The following is a 23,526-nucleotide window of genomic DNA, read 5'->3' as shown; positions in this document are numbered from 1 at the left end:
CTATAACCCCAGTGCCGGGATCAGGATGGGAATGAGGAGCAGGATCTGGCTCTCCCGGTGCCGGCTGCTTCCCGCCTTGGGATCCGTGAAAGTCTTCTGGTCTGGCATCACATCCGTGGTCAGCTGCGCCTGGGAAGGAGGGACGGGAGAGGGATTTTAGGGAAAAGCATCCCAAGTTGGAAAACACCTCCCAGGCTCTTTGTTTTAGGGGAGAATTCCCAGCCCCGGGATTCCTCCAAGTACCTCGGAGTAGCACAGGTTCTGCTCCTTGGATTTGTTGGGTTTCAGGCCTTGTTCCTGGCAGGAGAAATTGGGAATGGTTAGGGCAGGAATGTGCCCCTGGAGCTCAGAGGTTTGGGGTTTTGAATTTCCCTTTGGGAACTGGCTCAGGGTGGGGGATGGAGCACAGAGAGATTTGGGAAAGGCTCATCCCATCCTGCCAGGAATCCCGCCGGGAATCCTGCTGGGAATCCTCCTGGGAATCCTGGGACACCCCAACAGTCCCCACCCAACTCCTCTGCATTCCTGGAACATCCCCAGCCATTCCCCAATCCCATTTCCCTCCCATTCCTTTTCCACCCACGGAGCAAAACACAGACGCCCAAGCCCAGAACTTGGCAGGACCACACGGATTTTCCAGATTTCCCCAAAAACCCCGGAATTCCAGCTCCCAAATGAGGAGAAGTGGGCTCAGGGAGTCACCTGAGCGGAGACACAGGCAGGGAATCCCTCCCTCCCCATTCCAGACCCCAAACAGTGCCCGGATCCTCCCAGCCCCCAGATGAGTCAGAGCAGGACATTTTCCCATCCCATGGGATGCGGCCAACACCTCCCAGCCCCACCAGCGCTCCCAGTTTGTGGCAGGGACTGGGCGGGGCCACACCTGGAGCGAGGTGCAGGTGCTGATGACGCTCATGTCGTACACGGTGTTGCTGTCGTTGACGTCGTCCGGCAGCACCGGGCTCTTCTCCGCCTTCGGCGGCACCGTCACGGCTGGATTGGGATTTTTGGGAGCCAGGTTCACGTCAGTCCCATTCCCAAAAGCTTGGATGGCATTTCCTGGGAGCGGGAGAGATTTAGGAAGGATGGGAACGATAAAAGAACGGGAAAGGAGCGGGGCGGGGAAGAGCCTTACGGAGACACGGATTTTCCGTGAAATCCCGCAGGAATTTCTCACACTCCTCCTCCATATTCCCGCTGCCTTTGCAGGAGCACCAGGGCGAGATGGTGATGCTGGTGGTGCTGGCGTCCACGTAGTTGGGGGTGATGTCAAAGCCTGGCGAGGAGGAGGGAACGGGATGAAATCCCAGTGGGAAAAGCCCTTCCCAATCCCGGCTCCCGGCACTCACCGATGAGCCCCGCGTAGGAGCCCAGGCACGCCTGGAAGTTGTCCCCAGGACAGCTGGTCAGGGACTGGAAGGTGGCCTGGCAGTTGGTGTGGAAATCGGCCAGGCGGGATCTGGAGAGGAGGAAAAGTTGGGAAAACAACAGAATTTCAGTGCCGGTTCCATCCCAGAGTGACTCCGCAGGCGGCAGGAATTTTTAAATGGAATAAAAGTCTCCCGTTCCCAACATCCTGAGAAATTCCAGAGCAATTCAGGTTCCCCAGATGGGTTATCCAAGAGGAGACGGGATCCTGGGAATGGCCATGCACATCTAAACCTCAGATCCCAAAAACCAGGGACAACACAACTGGAATCTCCTCGGGAAGGGATTGGGATTGGGTGGGTGTGAGGGGCTGCTCCCTGCTGGGGTTGGGAGAATGGGGAAGGAGAAAGAGCTCGGGATGAAGCAGAAATTCCAGGGAAAACCAGGATTCTGCTGCTCTGCCGTGGTGCCTCAGCAAGGAGGAAACTTTGAGCTTCTCCTTCTTCTCGGAAATAAAACTTCCCCATCCCGAGAGCGTCGTGTCCTTATTTATTTCCCTTCCTTGCGACTCAGCCCTGGGGCTCCCATCCCATTCCTGGGGCACATCCTCAGCTCCTGGTGAGGATTTTCCTTGCACAAAGCCCAGAAAACTTTTCCAGGATTTTTTTTTTTTTTTTTTTTTGTAATGAGGGGTGATGCTCCACCCTCCCTGCAGCCAAACCTCAGCTCAAGGGTGGGAATGAATCCAAAAACCTGCTCCTTCTCCAGCCTCTCCACAGGAGAGGAATAAAACTTTCCGACAGCATTTCCCTCTCTTCCCAAATCCGAGGCGAAGGGACGTCAATTCCCTGCAGGAAGCGCGGTGAGTTCAACGCCAGGAAATTTTGTCACCTCCGCTCCCCGGGGCTCCGCTCCCTGCCCGGAGCATCCTCCGAGGCAAAGGTTATTCCTTTCATAATCCATGAGGATGCAGCTGGGAAATCCTTCAGGAATATCCAAGTCAGATGTCGCTCTCCCCATTGGACACGGCCGCTTTGGGAGCTGCTGGATGGGATTCGCTGCCAGGAATAAAAGCTCGGCCTCAAGCGCGGCGGATTTTGGCATCCAAGGGCCCCGAAGAAATGAAAAAAAAAAGGGGAAGGAGAAGGAGCCAAGTCCATCTTAGTGGGAATACGGAGGAATCGCTGCCAAATTGCTGCTGGCAGCTGGAGGATGGCCTGGAAAATTTGGGAAGTGTTGGGCTGGCTCTGGATGAGGGATGGGGGAGGAGGATTTTCCTAAGAGTTGCCCACCCCTCCAAAAAAAAAAAAAAATCATAAAAAACAAAACCAGAGGAGTGGGGAAAGGGATTAAAAATATTAATTCTGGATATAAACTTAGGTCTCTCATCCCAAACTCGCTGCAAGGGTTGGATTTCTAATTTAGGGGCTTCCAAACTGCTCCTCTTGGATTCCCGGAGGGAAAATCCCAGGAAAGGATACCCCAGGTTTAACAGGCCCTGCTCCCAAATCCATCCCTTCCCAAAGACCTGGATCCCTGCAGGGCACCTGCACTAAAATATCCTGAATTTAGAGGGCTTTTAAATTCCCTACCTGTATTCCCAGTGCATAAATCCTGGATTTAGGGGGTTCTGTGCACCTGTGCATTTATCCTAGGTGCATAAATCCCAAATTTAAGGGACTTCGTGCACACACCTGGTGCAGATATCCCAAATTTAGGAGAGTTTTGGTGCCTGTAAATATATTCCAGGTTCATAAATCCCAAATTTAGGGGATTTTTGTACCTGTAAATACATCCCAGGTTCACAAATCCCAAATTCAGGAGACTTGTCCCAGGAGCATAAATCCCAAATTTAGGGGACGCTCTGACACTGGAATTTACCAAACACTGAAGTTTTGGGTTTGGGATTATTTTGTGATTTTTTTAAGATCTTAATTGAGCGTTAATTACTCCCATCCCCTGAGCTGCGGTGATAACTCAGCTCCAATCCAACCCAACAGCATCTTGCTTTTCCATGAATATTTCATGGAAAAGACACTGGGATTCCTCCAAAAGTGGATTTTTTTTTTTTTCCACGGGCAATTTACAGGGACTGAGGGAATTTTTTTCTTTTTTTTTAAAGCTGGGAGAAATCTGCTCCCCCTCTCCTGCCGAGATGGGGATGTTCAGGAAGCTGCGACAACACGGAAAAAAATCGGCGAGACACAAAAATCCCGCTGGGCATCGCCCTCCCAACACTCCCGTCCTGCTGGAGAGGGATTCTTTTGAAGCCGGGAGATGCTGAGATTAAAAAAAAATTCCCCTCAAACGCTCCCAGGTAAATTCAAAGAGTCCCAGGGAGAGGGAGCAGCTGAAGGAAAGAGGGAAGCGGGAATAAAACTCGGCTTTTGTGGATGACCCGCTGCCAAATCGAGCAAGGAGTTCACAGGGGAGGGAAAAAAAGATCAAGGGATGGATTTGTTTTATCCGGGAAAAGTTGTGTGAGGAGAGGAGGCTCCTGTTCTGGGCTGAGCCACGGGAGGTTTGAGGGGAAAAAGGGAGATTTTTGTCATCGTTCTGAGGCTCTCAACCTGAATTCCAGAGGAATTTCCTCATGGAAAGGGGGTCAAGCTTTGGAAGGGGCTGCACAGGGGGGGCTGGGAGTCACCATCACTGGTGGGGTCCAAGGATGGCCTGGAGGTGTCCAAGGAACCCTTAGAAGTGCCCAAAGACCCTTGGAGGAATCCAAGGAACCTCCAGAGGTGCCCAGGAACCCTTGGAGGTGTCCAGGGAACCCTTGGAAGAGTCCAAGGAACCCCTGGAGGAATCCAAGGAACCCCTGGAAGTGTCCAGGGAACCTCTGGAGGTCCTCAAGGAGCCCCAAGAGGTGCCCAAGGAACCCTTGGAGGTGTCCAGGGAACCCCTGGAGGTGACACTCAGAGCTCTGGGGATCAAAGGTTGGACTCTGACCCTGGAGGACTTCCCCAACCTCTGGAATTTCTGCTCCTTGCTGGACACCGCAGGGAAAAGGCAAACCCAGAACGAACCACTGGAGAAATTCCCAAAGCAGAGGAAACCCAACAAGAGGAAAAACCATCAGGACCCAGCGCTCCCCCAAAGTCGGGCGTTACTAATAAGTTACTAATCAGTTACTAATTAACAACTTCGCTCTCCACATTTCAGGCCGCCACATTTTGAGGTACAAAAATCGCCTCAAAGGCTTTTTTGGGGTGGATTTTTTTTTTTTTTTTTTTTTTTTTTTTTTATCCCCGAGCCCTGCGGCTCCCCGGGAAGGAGAGGACGGAGCGCAGGAATCGTTTGATTTTAATTGCGGGTCCGTTCTGTCCCATTGAGCCGCTAACTAAGCCCAACAGGAGATTGTGTTTACACAAGCAAAGCCCGGCTCAAGACAGACTCGCTGTCACATTAAGTCAATACTTGGGAAGCCTCTCGAGTTAATTATTCAGCGAGAATTGACTGATTCTCGTGGTAAGAGCCCGGCGAGCCCGCAGGGAGCCGAGCCCTCCCCCAGCCTCGTCCTCTTGTGAGGGACCGCCCCGGGTGCTCCCTCCCCACTTCCCAAATCCATCCAGATTTGGGGATTTTTTTCACGTATTTCCCAATCCCAAACCGGGTTTGGAGGTTCCTCAACACCCTGAACCCTCCAGACCTGACCTCTCCCATCTCCCATTAAATCCGGGAGCGATTTTCCCCTGCTCCTCCTTCTCTCCCCGCTCCTTCTTCTCTTTTTCTTCCCCAGCCACCTCCTCTTCTGTGCTGTTCCTCCACCTCCCAAATCCATCCAGATTTGGGGATTTTTTTCACGTATTTCCCAATCCCAAACCGGGTTTGGAGGTTCCTCAACACCCTGAACCCTCCAAACCTGACCTCTCCCATCTCCCATTAAATCCGGGAGCGATTTTTCCCTGCTCCTTCTTCTTCCCAGACAGGCGAGCGCGGGGCTCTCATTACAGGGAGTAATGAGAAAGTTGAGCTGCTGTTTATCAAGGAAACATCCATTACGGTGGCGTTCTGTCTGTGCTAAACAAAGGCCGTGCTGCCGCTCACAGAGCCGCGTTTTGTTCCCATGTTTGGTGTTCCATCAATTCCCAGCCAGCCTGGATCCCGTTCCCTCCTTCCCGAGCCAAAGATCCAGCACAACCCCAACCAAAATCTTCTTTGAACAAATATCCCAGAGGGGGAGCGTACCTGACCTCCTCTTGGTTTAAACACACCAAAAATTTGGATAAAAATCAGGGAAATTTGCAACATTCCCGCTTTGGATGCTCCAACCTCTGCCAAAATCCTCTTTGCACAAGTATCCCAGAGGGGGAGCATCCCTGACCTCCCCTGGATTTAAACACACCAAAAACTGGGATAAAAATCAGAGAAAAGACCCAACATCTCCACTTTGGATGCTCCAACCCTGGCCAAAATCCTCGATGCACAAACACCCCATGAGGGGGAGCACCCCTGACATCCCTGGGACTTAAACACAACAAAAACTGGGATAAAAATCAGGCAAATCTGCAATATCCCCACTTTGGATGTTCCAACCCCAGCCAAAACCCTCTTGATCCAAATATCCTGTGAGGGGGATCATCCCTGACCTCCCTTGGCAAAAAATTGTGATAAAAATCAAGGAAATTACCCAACATCCCCACTTTGGATTCTCCAACCCTGGCCAAAATCCTTGATGTACAAATACCACAGAGAGGGAGCATCCCTCACCTCCCTGGGATTTAAACACACCAAAAATTGGGATAAAATTCAGGGAAATATGCCACATCCCCACTTTGGACTCTCCAACCCTGGCCAAAATCCTTGACGTACAAATATCCTGAGACTGAGAGCACCCCTCACCCCGTTGGCTTTAAAAACACCAAAAACTGGGATAAAAGTCCAGGAAATGATCCAACATCCCCACTTTGGATGCTGGGGAGCTCCAGCCAGTGGAGGCTGGGAATTTCTCCTGCACTGGCACCACTGGAGCGTGTAAGAGCAGATTATTTGTGTTCCCGACTTGCTGATGCAAGATGAAAAATCCAGCGAGCTGCAGCTGCTGAAATCAGCTCTTTTCTCCCCTTCCTTTCCCTTTCCCCTTCGCTGAGGTTTGTGCTTCGCCAAAGGTTTTTGTATTCCGGGAGCTAAAACCTGTCCCTTGCAATCAGCCACAAAAAACTCTGGGACTTTGTCAGGCTCCTGAGAGATGGGGAAAAGATGGGGGAAAGATGGGGGGAAAGATGGGGGGAAAGATGGGGGGAAAGATGGGGGAAAGATGGGGGAAAGATGTGGGGAAAGATGGGGGAAATGGGGGAAAGATGGGGGGAAATGGGGGAAAGATGGGGGGAAATGGGGGAAAGATGGGGAAAAGGTGGAAAAAGGTGGAGGAAAGATGGGGGAAAGATGGGGGAAAGATGGGGGAAAGATGGGGGAAAGATGTGGGGAAAGATGGGGGGAAATGGGGGAAAGATGGGGGAAAGATGGGGGAAAGATGGGGAAAAGGTGAGGAAAGCAAGATGGGAAAAGCAAGATGGGATATGCAGGAGTTTTGGCTGGAAAAACCCATGGATAACAGGAAATCTCATGGCACAGCCCTGCCCTGCCTTGTCCTCCAGGATCAGGGGACACGGAGGGGTTTTGAGTCCCACCATTCCCAGCTGGAGCTGCCAGGGGGGACGGGACGGGACGGGACGGGACGGGATGGGATGGGATGGGATGGGATGGGATTTTCTCCTGAAAACCCAGATCCATGAAATGGATCCATGCCCCATGCCAAGGAAAATAAATCCCTCAGTTTACAGCAAAACTCCAGCAGAACCAACACAAATAAATCCCAGATTTGGGCATTTCCCAGAGTGAGAGTTCCCATCCAGGTTCTCCCACGCTTCTCCCAAAAAACCCCATTTCCACCTTGGATCAAACACTCCCAGCAGCTGCTGCTCCTTCCCCCTTTCCCACTTTCCCTCCTGGTTTGGGGATTTTATTCCACTCAAGAATTAAAACCTGTGGCCTTTTTCAGCCCCGTTCTCCCTCTCCGAGCGCAGATCCTCGGAGCGCACTGATGGAGAGGAGATGCCATTCCCAGGTATCTTTTATTCATGGACACCGGGCTCCTTGGATTAGTTTTTGATAAAAAGCCACATTCCCACATTTCAAACATCGCCGCTCGCAGCCCGAGGAGCGCTCGGAGCTCGCATTTATTTCCCTGAGAATCTCCATCACCTTGATGGGTAAAAGGTGCCGCTCCTGGAGCGTCGGGGAGCGGATCCGGCTCCCCAGGGGGACAGGAGGGGCTGTGCCCGGTGACAAATGGAGGTGACAATGACAAGGAGCAGGAGCCTCGGCTCCCGTGGGGGAACAGCAGGAATTCGGCAGCCAGGGAAGGTTTGGGGGATGCAGCACCAATGCCAGGGTGGTGACACCAATGCCAGGAGAATGACACCAACACCTGCCCCATAACAGAACAATCCCCAGCTAGCTCACCCTTTACCTGCACAGGTGGACTCTAACTCACCCTTTACCCACACAGGTGAACCCCAGCTCAGGTGAACCCCAGCTCAGGTGAACCCCATCTCACCTTTTACCTGCAGAGGTGAACCCCAGTTGAGGTGAACCCCATCTTACCCTTTACCCGCACAGGTGAACACCAGCTCAGGTGAACCCCAGGACAGGTGAACCCCAGCTCAGGTGAACCCCAGTTGAAGTGAACCCCAGCTCACCCTTTACCCACACAGGTGAACCCCAGCTCAGGTGAAACCCAGGACAGGTGAACCCCAGCTCACCCTTTACCCACACAGGCGAACCCCAGCTCAGGTGAAACCCAGGACAGGTGAACCCCAGCTCACCCTTTACCCACACAGGCGAACCCCAGCTCGGGTGAAACCCAGGACAGGTGAACCCCAGCTCACCCTTTACCCACACAGGCGAAGCCCAGCTCAGGTGAACCCCAACTCACCCTTTACCTGCACAGGTGAACCCAAGCTCACCCTTTACCCACACAGGTGAACCCCAGCTCAGGTGAACCCCAGGACAGGTGAACCCCAGCTCACCCTTTACCTGCACAGGTGATCCGCCCGGCAGGCTCCACGCAGATCCAAGCAGTTGGGTTTCTCCTTGTCCTCGTAGGAGCAGGAGGGGACGATGGTCTGGCGGCGGCGCTCGGCGCACGCCGGGTCCTTGCAGGAGCAGAAGAGCAGGCGGAAGGTGAACTCGCCGGGCACGCGGTCGAAGAACTGGCGCAGGGCCTTGTGGCACTTGCGGCGGCTGCAGGGCTCGGTGGCCGACAGCTCGCGGCTGCACGTGGAGATGTAGCCCGAGCGCAGGCGCTTGCAGTTGTCGTTGAGGTTGCAGGCCTTGGCCGCGTCCAGGCAGTGGTTGCTCTTGGAGGTGGTGGCCGGGTCCATTCCTGCCCGGGGACCGTGAGGGACACGGGGTCAGGAAGGTGGGACTGAGGGATTGGGGGAGATGGGTGGGAAGTTGGGGAGGTGGCCTTGAAGGTGGGAGAGGGTTTGGAGGTTGGGAGGGTGCGGTTGAGGTGGGGGAAGTGTTCTTGGTACTGGGAGATGTGGTCAGAGTTGGGGAGTGGTCCTAAAAAATGGGGAGGTGACCTCAAAAATGGGGAGAGGTCCTCAGCAATGGGGAAGTGTCCTCAGCAATGGGGAAGTGTCCTCAGCAATGGGGAAGTGTCCTCAAAAATGGGGAATTGTCCTCAAAAATGGGGAAGTGTCCTCAAAAATGGGGAAGTGTCCTCAAAAATGGGGAATTGTCTTCAGCAATGGGGAATTGTCCTCAGCAATGGGGAAGTGTCCTCAGCATTGGGGAAGTGTCCTCAGCAATGGGGAAGTGTCCTCAGCAATGGGGAAGTGTCCTCAAAACTGGGATGGGAAAACACCCTTGAGCTTGGATTGGGAGATGCCCTCAGAACTGGGATAGGAAGAAGCCCTAAACTCTGGGATGGGAATCGCCCTAGACCCTGGGGTGAGGAGAATTCCTCAAAACCAAGGAGATGTCCCCAAAGCTGGGATGGGGAAATGCCCTTGACCTGGGATGGGGAGGAACCTTCAAAGCTGAAGAGATGTCCTCGAAACTGGGGCAGGGAAAAGTCCTCAAAACTGGGAAAATGTCCTGAAAAACGAGGAGATGCTCTCAAAGCTCGGGAGATGCCCTCAGACCCAGGATGGGGAAATGTCCTGGACCTGGGGGAGATGTGACAGGCGTCGGTGTCACTTTCTGGTGCCAGTGTCACCTCCCAGAACCTCTTGCCCTTCCTTGGGTCAATCCCACCCCATTCCAGGCTCAATCTTTAGGATCAACACCCCCCTCCCCCCCCCCCAAACCCAGGGCCCTCTGGGCAAAATCCAGGCCGTGAATTTGCAATATTTCCTTCCTTTTGTCAATTCTTCAAAGAACTGTTGTTAATTATTAACTAATTCATAATTAATAATTATTCTGCTCCAGAAGCGGAATAATCAATCCAACTCCACTGTGGCTCCTCCTGGGGCTCCCCAAAACTGGGACAGCTCCAGACAGGGATGAAAGGGACAATTCCCGTATCCAACCTGGGAATTCCGTGCTGGGAATCCCATCCCTCAGGAGAGGATGGATGAGGCCAAGCCCCAACCTGGGAACAAACGCTGGATTTTCCTTGGTTCTGCTGGGAATGATGGATCACCCTCCACGGCCCAGGTGCTGCTGCTGCAGCCACCTCATCCCTCATTCCCTCCACAACCCGGCCAAATCCATGTGGATTTTCTGGCCAAATCCATGGATTCTCCTCTGCTGGCTCCCAGCTTCTGCTGGCGCCAAGGGAAGGCTCCTAATTGGCCTAATTGCAGCGTGCTGCTAATTAGCAAATGGCAAATCCCAGGTGAGGATCAGAGCCCACCACCCCTGAAGTGGGACAAGAATTTGGGGGAGGGGTCTTTTGTCCCATTGTCCTGATGTCCCCAAGCCAAGAGCCACAAGCACAGCCCTGCTGGGGATCCCCAGGATTCAGAGATCTGAAGGATTCAGGGATCCCCAGGATTCAGAGATCCTGAAGGATTCGGGGGAAAAAAAATCCAGGATGTGGCAGGGGTGTATAGTTTGGATTTTCTCCAGAGGATGGACACAGCTAGAGGGGGAAAAAGGGATTAAAGAGGTGGGGGAAGGAGGATTTAGGCGGGAAAAGGGGGATTTAGGAGGTGGGGAAAAGGGAGATTAATGTGGGGAAAAGGGGATTTAGGAGGTGGGGAAAAGGGGATTGAAGGGGTGGGGGACACCCGTGTCTCTTTCCTTCCCCAGGTTTTGGGGGATGCATCGAGCTCTCCCTGCACCCCAAACCACCCCGGCCCCAAGCCCTGGAAGTGGCGAGCAGCAGACTTGCAGCACAAAGCCGGGATTTTGGGCTCCACGGGAAGCTCCAGCCCTTTGTCTCCTCCTCGGGAACATCGCTCCTGCCCTGCCCGAGACCTGCAGGGACCCGGCTGCATTTTAATGGAGCCGCGGCTTTGGAAGCGCCGCGTTCCTGGGGAGCTCATTAATAAAGCACGAGCATGAAAATTTCATGAGCGGAGACGGAAACGGGGGCCGAGGAGCTGGGGACGGGGGCTGGGGCCACCAGCTGTCCCCTCTGTGTGTCCCCACGGCCGCTGGGGACAGGGGAGGAGGAGGAGGGAGATGGGGAGGTCGGATGCCCACCCGGAGCTTGGAGAATTCCCGGCTGGAGCTTTCCCCTTCTCCCACAGGCTGTGATTTCCTCGGGATCCAGCCGGGATGAGCATCCCGGGGTTCTCTGCGTGGGGAGGGGGCAGCGCTGGCTCCGCGGGCGCTCCGCACTTTTTACTCGCGGGTTACTCGCGGGTTACGCAGCCCCAGTTCTCCAGCAATCCCTCCGCTCCCAATTATCCCTCTAGGAAATCAGCAGCTCCTTCTCCGGGAGCTGCTCCAACAACTCCTTTGCTTCAGCGCTCGGGATCAGGTCGGGGCTGGATGTCCCTGGAGGTCGCCAGGGAGGGGACAGGGAAGAGGTGGCAGCAGCATCGAGGCCACCGCGGTAGTGGCAGAACCTCCCTGGAGCCCATCATCCCTTCCCCCATTCCCAAAATCTGCAGCCAGGCTTCTCCTGCGCCTCCCGCCCCGCTTTCCTGGGTAAATCAGTGTCTAATCCCTGCTCCAGACTCGCTGCTTTCCAGACTTCCCAGCAGCTTCAAGGTTTTCCTGACGCCAGCGTAATCCCAAAAAAGGCGGGCGGGAGACGGGAGGGGGTGGCAGCATCATCCCAAAAACCCGCGCCGAGCTCTCGGGGAAAATTCCCCTGGAAAAGCCTGGAAAATTCACCCCGGGGGCTGGAAGGCGATAGGTGACAGCAGTGACATCGCCAGTGTCACAGCCCCGAGCACAGGTGTGCTCAGGTGAGGTGGGCGTGGCCTCGGGGGTGTCCCCGAGGCGTGGGGACAGCGGGACCCCCCAAAATCCCTCAGCGGGAGGAATTTGGGGAAGGGTTCCGGGGGGAGAGGGCGAGACAGCGCTGGCCTGGGGTGGGGTGGGGGTGAGGGGTGGCACGGGAAGGTTGGCATGGAAATGGGGAGGGGGAATCCAAAGGGAAAAAGTGGGAAATCCAAATCCGACGATGGCAGAGGAGTTTGGGTTCCCCGGAGGAGGACATCGGGATGTTCCAAAGGGACACTGGGATGATCCAAGGGACATTTGGATGATCCAAGGGACATTGGGATGGTCCAGGGGACATTGGGATGGTCCAGGGGACACTGGGATGATCCAAGGGACACAGGGATGATCCAAGGGACATTGGGATGATCCAGGGGACACTGGGATGTTCCAAAGGGACACTGGGATGATCCAAGAGACACTGGGATAGTCCAAGGGGTTCCAAGGAGCACAAGGATGTTCCAAGGGATTCCAAGGAACTCAGGGATGCTCCAAGGGACATTGGGATGTTCCAAGGGACACAGGGAACACTCCAAGGGTCTCAGCATCCCTCTCCCAGCATTTCCCAGAGCTCGGCTTGAGGCCGCTGCCCCAGGGAGGGGACAGCAAACGGGGTCCACCCCGTCCTGAGGTTCCCAAACCCTCTGGAACACCAAGAATTCCCCACCGGATGGGAGGGGATGGCGCCTCCCCCTCCTGCCCGCCCCAGTGCTGGGGACAACAGGAATTCCGGGAATTCCCAGCAGATTTTATATAAACCCAGACTGGAAGCAGAGGTAAAATCCTAAATCCCAACCTGCCATGAGCCAAAACAGAAAGAATCCACCCCAAAATGCATCAAACCACCAAAATGCTGCTCGGAAACCCCGAATTTGGGGGGAAGAGAAGGGAAGGAGAGGCCGGGAGGAGCTGGAGGAGCAAAGGACGAAGCCCAGGGGAGGGAGGTGCAGGTTTTCCCTGGCTGGGAGCAGCTCTGTGCTCACAGGCAGGAGATAAAACACGGCGCTTTTATTACCTGAGAAAATTGAAGCGAGTCTGAATATATCAGAGAGACGAGAGGTGACCGGCTCGTAAGGGGAGGCTTCATAAAATTCCTCTCCTTCGGTGGGAGGAAAGGGAGAAAAAAAGGCAGAAAAAAGCAAATTAAAGCCCGAGGTGAATAATCTCAGCCGGCTCCAGGCTCGGGAGGGAAAAGCAAAATGATTTCCAAGGGCTGGGATTAAAGGAAAAGGGGATTTGGGATTTTTGGCTGCTTGGGAGGTCGGGGCTGGGTCCTGGGCCCAGCCAGGTTTGGCAGCGGCCGCGTTCCAAAGGATTCCAGGAGCTGGGGGAGCTGGGACTGGGAAGGTCAGTATTCCATGGGGGTGGACACTAAGTTCAAGGCTGGAAGTTTTGGGGTCCACACTCAACTCTGGGGTCTTTTATTGGTTACAGAATCCCCTAAAAAATCCTAAAAACCTAAATTAACCCCCATTGTAAGATGGTTTTCCACCCCATTCCTTGGGAAAATGGGAATGTTTCTGTAGGGAAATGCAGCCCCTCACCCTCCAGGGGTTTATCCCAATCCACACATCCCAGAGGGACCAAATCCAGGCTGGAGAAAAATCCCGTCCCCCGCTTTGATTTTAGGGAATATCTATGAGATTTTTCTGGGTTTAACCCCAGAAAAACCGACAAATAAACAGAAAAATCTGATTTCAGGACAAGCAGCTCTCAGGAGAGGAAAGGCTCTCCCCAGACCCCAGCAGCCACAGAAAAGAAAATAAATTAATGGGCATAAAAATACAAATATGCAAATAAATATTGGATGGCTTTGGAAGCTGCCCAGCTGCTGGAACATCGATCCCCCTTTTCCAGGCGCTCCTTCCCCAAAATCCCTGCCCTCGCTGAGGGATGGATCCCGCGCCTGAAGCTCCCAAATTTTCCAGAACACGAAAAATTCCACGTGGGATGGGAGGGGATGGACCCCGCTGGAGGCAGGATTGGGATTGTGCCTCCCCCTCCTGCCCGCCCCAGTGCTGGGGACAACGGGAATTCCGGGAATTCCGGGAATTCCACCGAAAGGATCCCGGAGTTCTCATCGTCCCAAACCTGCGGCGTTTTCCCTGCGGAATTCGGGGATCGCTTGGAAAGTCCCGTGTGGAAAACGAGGCAAAGCAGAAGGGTTTGCTCCGAGCCCAGCCACATTCCCGGGAATTTTGGGAAGGAGCGACTCCTCTGGGATGTCACCGCTGCCCTGAGGGTGACAGAATTTGGGGACAAAACCCAAAAAGGCGGCTCTGACCACTCCTGATCCTCACCGGGAATTGGGAGCAGAACCCAAATCCCTCTCCAGGCCGTTCCCTTTCCCCTCTGCGCCTTTTCCCGTTTTATTCCAGCGCGTTCAGGCACCCCCGTGACCTCCCTCTCCATCGCTGCCATCAATAATTAAACACCCGCTTGACTCCTGCTGCTTGCGAGGGAAATTACCGAGCATTAAAAGGGCGCTGGACCTGCCCGGAGCTCTCGGAGCCGCAATTAACCCCAGGAATGAGGCTGGAGCCTCCCTAAGAGCAGGGAGAGCTCGGCCCGGCGCTGCCTGGGAGGAGGGGAACCCCAAAATTCCCGCTGAAAGGCACAAATTTGGGTTCCTCGCTGCTTTTTCCGCTCCCCTCGTCAAGGATAGCCACAAAGCTTCCACCTCTCCTTAATCGCTGCTCTTCCCTCTTCCTCCTCCTCCTCCTCCTCCTCCTCCAGGTACAATTCCCATCCACATTCCCGCAAAACCCTGGGAAACTGCTCGGCGAAGGCTGCTAATGAGCAGGAGGAAATAATTAAGGTGTAATTCCTGCTCCGAGCCGGGTTTGGGGCTCGCTGCCTCCTGCACTGACCCAGATTTGAAGGGAATTTCACCCAGGGGGGCTCGGGTGCGGCTCCCCCACATCCTCTGGAAGAGTTTTCCCACCCTCTGGAAGAGTTTTTGCACTCTTAGGTCCCTTTCCCACATCCTCGGGTACAGCTCCTTCATCCTCCTCTCCGGCTTTCCCATCGAATTTCAGAATTCCCAGCCTGGTTTGGCCTGGAAATGGGCTTTAAAAAAAAAAAAATCTCATCCCAACCTCCCTCCCACGGGCAGGGAGCTCTCCTACCAGTCCAGGTGATTTTGGGGATTTGGGGGTTTCCCAGTGCTGAGTCTGAGGTGCCAATCTGAATTTCTTGGGGGTGTTCATCTCAATTTCCTGGGGTGTTCAGCTGAATTTTGTGGAGGTCTTTATTTAAATTTCCTGGGGGGGGGGGGGGGGGGTTCATTTAAATTTCTTGGGGTTTTCATCTGAATTTCCTGTGGTGTTCATCTGCCCTACCTGAGCTTCCCACCTGGGGTTTTAATCTGAATTTCCTGGGGTGTTCATCTGAATTTTGGGGGGGGGGGGGGGGGTTTACTTAAATTTCCTGTGGGTTTTATTTTAATTCCGTGGCCTGTGCTGCCCAAGCTGCCCGACCACCCCTCACCCCATTTGCCCCAGCTCACCCAAACTGCCTCCAACCTCCCCAACCCCCAGCAGTGCCAGTAGCCCCCTCCCCATTCCCACCACCCCACGTGGAATTTTTTGGGATCTCCCCATCCCCACCGTCCCCAGATGGATTTTTTGGGGGATCTCCTCATCCCCATCCCCACCACTCCAGGTGGATTTTCTGGGGTGTCTCCATCCCCACTACCCCCAGGTAGATTTTCTGGGATGTCCCCATTCCCACTACCCCCAGGTAGATTTTCTGGGATGTCCCCATTCCCACTACCCCCAGGTAGATTTTCTGGGATGTCCCCATTCCCACTACCCCCAGGTGGATTTTTTGGGATGTCCCCATTCCCACTACCCCCAGGTGGATTTTTTGGGATCTCCCCATTCCCACTACCCCCAGGTGGATTTTTTTTTTGGTGTCTCCCCATCCCCACCACTCCAAGTGAACTTTTTGGGATCTCCTCATCCCCATCCCCATCCCCACCACCCCGAGGTGGATTTATTTTTTTTGGGAATCCCCATCCCCACCACCGCACTGCTCTCTCCCCATACCTTCGGTCAGCCCCATGTGAATGCTCCAGTAGATCTGAAGGCACTGCAGCTCCTTTTTCATGCCTCTCTTGCAGCGGCAGTCGTACAGGGGGCTCTCCTGCAGCACCTCCAGGGCCACCTGGCACTCCTTGTTGGCGAGCATGGTGTTCCTGTCGCGCCCGGCCAGGCACTGCCGCAGGGTGCGGTAGCGGGAGCTGCAGCTGGGCTCGCCCGCGCACAGCTCGTTGGCTCGCACGCAGTCCACGGGCGCTCGCCACCCCGGTGGGGCCAGCCCCGGGGGCGATGGGGGCCCGGCCAGCGAGCGCAGGATTTCATCTGGGCCGGGGGAAGGCGAGAGAGGAGGGCACGGGGTGAGGGCACGGCTGAGGACCCTCCCTCAGCTGCCCCTCCCTGTCCCTGCGAGGACAGGTTGGGATTTTATTTATTTATTTATTTATTTATTTATTTATTTATTATTATTTTTTAAGCCCCTTTCCAACCCAAACCAGGCTGGGAATTCTCATCCCGAGGTATAAAATCCTGATCCTGCTGCAGCTGTGGCCACAAGGAAACTGCTCCAGGGCATTGGAGACATCCCAGGGATCCACCGGGCTGGGAGTTCTGGAATTCCATGGGAAAGGTGTGCCCGAGGATGGGAAGGATGAAGGAGTTGTGCCTGTGCCTGGAGCCAGCTGATTTTATTCACTGCGGGCATTAATTTGCTCCTTTATTTTGCCTTTTTTTCTCCTTTTTCCCCCACCAAAGGAGAGGAATTTTACCGGGGGGGGGGGGGGGGGGTGTAGAAACACCCGAGGTCAGCCCAGCCCAGCTAAACCCGGCCTGGGAATCATGGAATTGTCAGGGTTGGAAAGGGTTTTAAACGGAGAGAGCCTGGGAATGCCACGGGATTATCGGGGTTGGAAGGGATTTTAAAGAGCTGGAAGCCTGGGAGAGCCATGGAGTTCTGGAATTGTCAGGGTTGGATGGGATTTGAAAGATCGAGCTGTGAGCCTGCGATTTCCATGGAATCTCGGGGTGCTTGGGCTTGGAAGGGGGTTTAGAGGTCAAACTGGAAGAGCCTGGGAACGCCACAGAATTTTGGAATTGTCTGCATTGGAAGGGAGTTTAAAGGGCGAGCTGGAAGAGGGGAAATTGCAGCTGCAGAAATGGAAGGAATTCCTCTCTGGGAGGGTGGGGAGGGGCTGGGATGGAATTCCCAGAGGAGCTGTGGCTGCCCCTGGATCCCTGGAAGTGCCCGAGGCCACCTCGGAGCCCCCTGGGATGGTGGAAGGTGCCCCTGCCCGCGGCTGGAATGAAATCCTACAACCATGGAACGGTTTGGGTGGGAAGAGACCCTAAAATTACCCCTGCCATGGGCAGGGACACCTTCCCTATCCCAGACTGCTCCCAGCCCGGCCGGGAACACTTCCAGGGATGTCACTGATGTCACCGATGTCACTGAGCCCGCAGCAGCCCAGGTGTGGGGCAGGAAGGTGCAGGGTTAACCCCACACCTCGGCTCTGGGACCTCGTGCTCTTTATTCCACCCAAACCGATCAATCCCCGGCGCGTTCCCGTCATTCCCGGAGATCTCCGGAGTCCCGGGAAGCAGCGAGTCCATCCCGACTCCCTGAACGCGCCGCAGTTTGAGTTGCGTTTGGCCGCTCATCATATTCAGGATTTTTTTAGGGCGTCTGACTCATGGCTTTTTGGAGCCTTGGCCGGGCCGCGGGGCAGCTGCAGCTCCCAACAGGCTCTTCCCTCCGGGATGGCGCCGGGCCATCCCTGTCCCCTCCTGTCCCTGTCCCCTCCTGTCCCTGTCCCCTCCCGCCCCCGCATTCCCACAGCTCTCCCACCGTTCCCAGCATTTTCTCATCTGCTTTCCCCCCCCCTGGAAACTGATTCCTGCTGAATCCAGCCCCAGTCCGGCTCGTCCCCTCTCAAGGGAATTGGGGACAGGCAGCTCTGGTGTCCTGTCCCCTCCCCCGGGTGATGGGGACAGGGTGGGCAGGACCCGCTGTCACTCCTGGCCCCCCCGCTCCACCCTTCAGCTTCCAAGGAAAGCCCCGGAGCAGGGAAAAATGGGAATGACAGGGCCTGGAGGGGACCCTGGAGGGGTGATGGGGAGGGGACCCCGCTCTGTCCCCGGCCTGGTGCCCCCCGAGGGTGGGGGACAGGGGTCACCCCTCGGGGAGTCCCCGGGAGCCCCGTGCCCGTCCCCTCCCCCCTGGCACCAGCGCTGGCAGCCCCTTCCCAGCCCTGCTCCGGCAGGGGGACAGTGACACCTACAGGAGTGCCACACGGGCCACCCGCCTGTCCCCCCCAGAGGGCCTGGCTGGTCCCTGCCACCCCCGGGGCTGGGGAGCGGGGGGCACTGGAGCGGCTCCCTGGCACTGGAGCGGGTCCCTGGCACTGGTTGGGTGGCACTGGAGCGGGTCCCTGGCACTGGAGTGGGTCCCTGGCACTGGAGCCGGTGGCCATGGACCACTCTGCCCACCTCGGGGGTCTCTGAGGAGGGACAGAGGTCAGGGTGGGAAGTGCCCAGGTGGGGACACCTCTGCTGGCTGTGGTCACTCTGAGGAACAGATCCCACAGATCCCACAGATCCCACAGATCCCACAGGTCCCACAGGTCCCACAGATCCCACAGATCCCACAGATCCCACAGGTCCCACAGGTCCCACAGGTCCCACAGGTCCCACAGATCCCACAGATCCCACAGGTCCCACAGGTCCCACAGATCCCACAGGTCCCACAGATCCCACAGATCCCACAGATCCCACAGATCCCACAGGTCCCACAGATCCCACAGGTCCCACAGGTCCCACAGATCCTACAGGTCCCACAGGTCCCGGTGTTCCCACACCAGCCCTGCTGGGTTCTGAGAGCTCTAGGGAGCATCCAGGAGCCCCCACATCCAGGTTAGATCCAGTCTGGAGAAGCAGATTCCCCTCAGGAAGGCCAGACCTGGCCTGGCAGGATTATAACTCCACACAGGAAGCAGGAGGGATCCATGGAGCGACATTCCCAGTGTGCTGGAGGAGAAACAGGAAGCCCCAAACGCTGATCCAGGGCCATGGATGGTGCTTTGGGATGAACTCTGCCTTCGCACGCTGGGAATTCCCATCCCGAGGCATCCAGCTGGGAAAACCTGATCCTGCTGCAGCCGTGGCCACAGAGAAACTGCTCCAGGGCATTGGAGACATTCCAGAGATCCACCAGGCATGGGGAGCTATTCCAGAATTCCACAGGCATGGGGAGCTATTCCAGAATTCCACAGGCATGGGGAGCTATGCTGGAGACCCATGGACACGGAGAGCCATTCCAGAGCTCCACTGGGTGTGGAGCCATCCCACAGCTCCACCAGATACGGAGATTCATCCCTGAGCTCCACTGGGTGTAGAGAGCCATTCCAGAATTCCACGGGCATGGAAAGCCATTCCAGTGATCCACCAGGCATGGAGAATTATTCCACAGATCCACTGGGCATGGAAAGCCATTCCAGAGCTCTTCTGGGCATGGAGAACCATTCCAGAGCTCCACTGGACACGGAGAACCATTCCAGATCTCCACTGGACACGGAGAACCATCCCAGATCTCCACTGGACACGGAGAACCATTCCAGATCTCCACTGGACACGGAGAACCATCCCAGATCTCCACTGGACACGGAGAACCATCCCAGATCTCCACTGGACACGGAGAACCATTCCAGATCTCCACTGGACACGGAGAACCATCCCAGATCTCCACTGGACACGGAGAACCATTCCGGATCTCCATTGGACATGGAGAACCATCCCAGATCTCCACTGGACACGGAGAACCATTCCAGATCTCCACCACATTCCATGCTCTCCCAGCTCAGCTCCAGCTCCAGCTCCTGCTTCTCCAGAAGCCTCTTCCCAAAAAAATCCCCTCCTCTGGCCACACTCCTGTCCCGGCGGGCAGGGACACATCCAAAGATCCACCCGGAATATCCGTGTGTGCCCTCAGCAGCACATCCCGGTGCCGGCTGGGCCGGATTGGGAATTCCACAACAAATCCACCCTCTGGAAGCAGGGGGCAAGAGGTGTGCGGGTGAGCTGGCCCCAATCCTCCTGGATTTTGCCTTTTTTTCCCCACATTTCCCCCACGGTTTTGCAGGGAACGGGGTCCTGCGAGCCCCGGGAGCATCCCGGAGCCGGGAATGCCGGCAGATCCTGGATCCCGCTGGAGCAGGAAGGGCAGGCACAGCCCTTTGTCGTGGTGCCCCCAAATCCCGCAGGGATCAGCCCGGGCCGGGCGCTTTTCCTGGAGCCCCCCGCTCCTCCCAGCTCCTCATTCCCACCCAGGGAGTTTGGAAGGAGGGGGAGACTGAGGAGGGGGATTTTCTTTCCCCCCAACCTCCCAAAAATAAAAATCCTCCTGACAGAGCCGCCCTTCCCGAACTCCCATCGCTGAAACATCTGCAGAGAATTCCCGGCTGATCCTCGGCAGGCTCGGGGGTGCCGGAGCACAGCGAGGATTTGCTGCACAAGGCGATGGCCCCTTGCTTTTCCTGCCGCTCCCTCGGCTTCTCCCGGCTCCAGCAGCCTCTTCCCGAGCTCTAATCCATGTTCTCCCGCTCTGCTGCTGCCGGAGACCTTTGGACACCTGGCAGCTTTAGAGGGAAATATTTCTCCTCGCCAGGATCACTCCGGAACACGCAGCTCCCCAGCCAGGACCAGAGAGATTTTCTGGCTTCCCGAGCATGGGAAGAGCTGGATGTTCCCTGCTCCAGGATCCTCACTGTGAGGCCAAGCCGTGGAAAAAGCCGTGGTCACCCCATCCCTAAATCCGGGGGTGCAGGGTCCCTGCTCGGGGTCCAGCTCTTCAGCCTCGCCCTGCACCCACAGGACCTTGGGGACACGCAGGAATGGGGGGACACCCTGGAATGGGGGGACACCCCGGAATGGGGGGACACCCCGGAATGGGGGGACACCCGGTCCTGTTTCGATGCCAGCCCCACTGTGAGGGCGGGCCCTGGTTTGAATGCCTGAGGTTGGGGGACCCGTGTCCCCCTGGAGGTCCCTGTGCCCCCAATCTCTCCATGAGCCATCCAGCTGTGCCTGGACACACGTCCAGATGTCCGGCTGTCCCCTCCAGCCAGGCTGGAGCACCCTTCCCCCTCTCTGTCCCCACTCGTGTCCCTACCCCGCCCCCCGAGCGCCCCTTCCACTGCCCGAGCCCCCCCGACCCCTCCGGGCAGGGACTCCCCCAACCCAGGGCTCAGCTCAGGCCTCTGTCCCCGAGTCCCCAAAGGCTTGTGGGGGGGGGGGGGGGGGGGGGTGGCACTCACGCCCCTGGGCACCCCCTCGCTCGCTCGGGTGGCGCTGGGAGGGGGCACAGCCCGTGCCCCCCATTCCAGCCGGGAGCAGAGCGCACCCCGGGCACCCCGAGCACCCCCAGCCCCGCAGCCCTCCGGAACGCGGCTGTGCCAACCTTCAAGTCTCCCTCAGCGGCCTCCTGTCCCCTGTCCCTGTCCCCTGTCCCTGTCCCCTGTCCCTGTCCCCTGTCCCTGTCCCTGTCCCCTGTCCCTGGTCCCTGGTCCCAGCCCGGCTCTGCAAAGTTCTCCGGGCGCTGCAGCGAGCTGGGATCACATCCCAGGCACCCGAGGGATGCGGGAGCCGCCAACGGCACCGGGAGAGCGACACGCCCGAGCCGCGGAGGGAAAAAAAAAAAAAAAGGAAAAGAAAAAACCCCGAACATTTCCCTTTTCCTTTCCTTTTCACCCCAAACCCAGCCCGGGCTGTGCGTTCTCCCCTTCCCAGCGGCTCCTTCCAGAGGAGGCTGCCCGGGGAACGGGAGCGTTCTCCCGGCACCAAGCTCCGAGCCGAGCCCGCGGCTCCAGCGCGGATTCCCGAGGCTCGAGCTCAACTTTCCCAGCCCAGTCTCCACGCCGCGTTCCCAACCTCTGGAATGGCGCGGGGGGTGTGTGTGTGTTGGGGGGGGGGGGGAAGCAGCCAGGATGGAGGGAGCAGCGGAAGACACGGGTGGGAGCGGGGGGAAAAATGGGGAGATCTCCCCCAAAACGCAAATCCCTGCTGGTTTAAGGGGAGAAGGGATGGGAGACGAGCAAGGCTCGGCTGCTGGGTGATGCTGCCCGCTCCAGCCCCGAGGGGGCTGCTGGGGTGGTGTCCCCCGTGTCCCCCTCCCCGTTTCAAGTTGACAAGGAATAGGAAATGAAGTTGAACCCCCTCGCCGTGCCCCTCTCCTGCCGCAGCGCCGCTGCCAGCCCGGAGGGGCTCGCTCGCTCTCTCAGCCCCTCGCCCCCGGGGTGGGGAGGGGTGGAGGGGGGGGGGGAGGGAGGGACGCGCCACCTCGGCCAGGCGACAGCCGCCACCACCCCCCCCTCCCCCGGCACCTCCGCTGAGGCCACTCACCTACGAAGAGGACGATGCAGAAGGCGTTTGCCAAGATCATGGTAGGAAATCCACGCGCTCCTCCACGTGTGCCAAAAAAAAAAAAAATGTTAAAAATAAGGAGGGAAAAAAAAAAAAAGAACAATAAAAAAAAATAATAATAATTCCCAAGGCGCTCGGATAGATCTTAAATTCCCAAATCCAGTGGGGCTGGAAGCGAAGGGGAAGCGGGGGGTGTGTGCTCCGCCCGGCTCCCGCGGAGCCGGGTCCTCCTCAGCCGCTCGCCGCCTCCCGCATCCCCGCCGGGCTCCGCTGCGCGCTCCGGGCTCGGCGGCTCCGCCGGGCTCCCGCCGGCTTCTGCCGAGCTCCGGCTGCCGGGGAGGGGGCGCGGCGAGGGGCGGCTGCGCTCCGCCGAGCCCCGGCCAAGGGGCAGAGCCGGCGGGGCCGCCGTCCCCTCCCCGCCCCTGCCCCCGCCCGCCGCTCCACCGGGGCCGCCCTTCCGCCGCCCTTCCGCCCGGGGCGGGGGTCGGGGCTGCTCTGTGAGGACCCCCGGAGCTCTGTCCCTCGTTTTCCTGCATCCCCGTGTCCCCATCCATCCCTCCCGGTTGGGATGCACCTGCCGGGGAGCGCCCCCGGGCTTCTCACGCTGCCGCAGAGCCGAAGGCGAGACCCCCGCCCTCCCCAAATCGCAGCCCCGCGCTGCTCTGTCCCAGGGGATGGCAGAGGAGGATGCGGGGGTGGCAGGGGGACACCAGAGGGGCTGAAGGGACGAGGGGCCGCATCCCTGGGTGGGTGAGAGGTGTGGGAATGGGAAAACGGGGACGCTGTGGGGTGGGAGAAGATCCCTGGGGGGGCGGGAGGGGGGATGAGCTTGGGAATGGGAAATTGGGGTCCCGGGGGGCTGCAGGGACAAGGCGCCACATCCCTGGGTGGGTGACAACCATGGGAACGGGAGGAGGGACCCGGGGGGGCCGCAGGTGCCGCCCGGTGCCAGGGGGACCCCACCCAAACGGGGGCACCCAGCAGCTGCTGTGCCCTCCCCACTGCGGGGTTTTTTTGGGGGGGTCATCACCCCAAGCCCAGGGAACCCAAAATTTCCGTCCAGGACATTCCCCGTGCATCCTGCCCAGTATCCAAACCCTCTGGCCCATACTGGGAATGGGATTGGGGTCACCACCCCACTTCAGCAGCACGGTGCAGCCTTCCCGGCTTCCTCCTCCTCCTCATCCTCCTCATCCTCACCCACAGTGCAGCCTTCCCGGCTTCCTCCTCCTCCTCATCCTCCTCATCCTCACCCACAGTGCAGCCTTCCCGGCTTCCTCCTCATCCTCCTCATCCTCAC

General features: G+C 57.2%; 1 protein-coding gene across 1 annotated transcript; it reads right to left on the bottom strand.

Moving 5' to 3' along the window:
- GFRA2 (GDNF family receptor alpha 2) lies at positions 1-22,761 on the bottom strand. Its single transcript, XM_062510588.1, has 9 exons — positions 22,206-22,761; positions 15,825-16,139; positions 12,791-12,874; positions 8,407-8,755; positions 1,350-1,459; positions 1,136-1,276; positions 884-1,059; positions 244-297; positions 1-129 (listed from the first exon to the last, which is right to left on the bottom strand). The coding sequence occupies exons 1-9, from the start codon at positions 22,243-22,245 to the stop codon at positions 1-3; spliced, it is 1,398 nt and encodes a 465-aa protein (XP_062366572.1). The 5' UTR covers positions 22,246-22,761.
- Positions 22,762-23,526: the final 765 nt, after the last annotated feature.

Source organism: Cinclus cinclus, chromosome 29, assembly GCF_963662255.1.
Source record: "Cinclus cinclus chromosome 29, bCinCin1.1, whole genome shotgun sequence".
In the NCBI taxonomy this organism is placed as follows: Eukaryota; Metazoa; Chordata; class Aves; order Passeriformes; family Cinclidae; genus Cinclus; species Cinclus cinclus.
The sequence above is the reverse complement of the archived record's forward strand: the minus strand, read 5'-3'. Positions and strand labels throughout refer to the sequence as shown.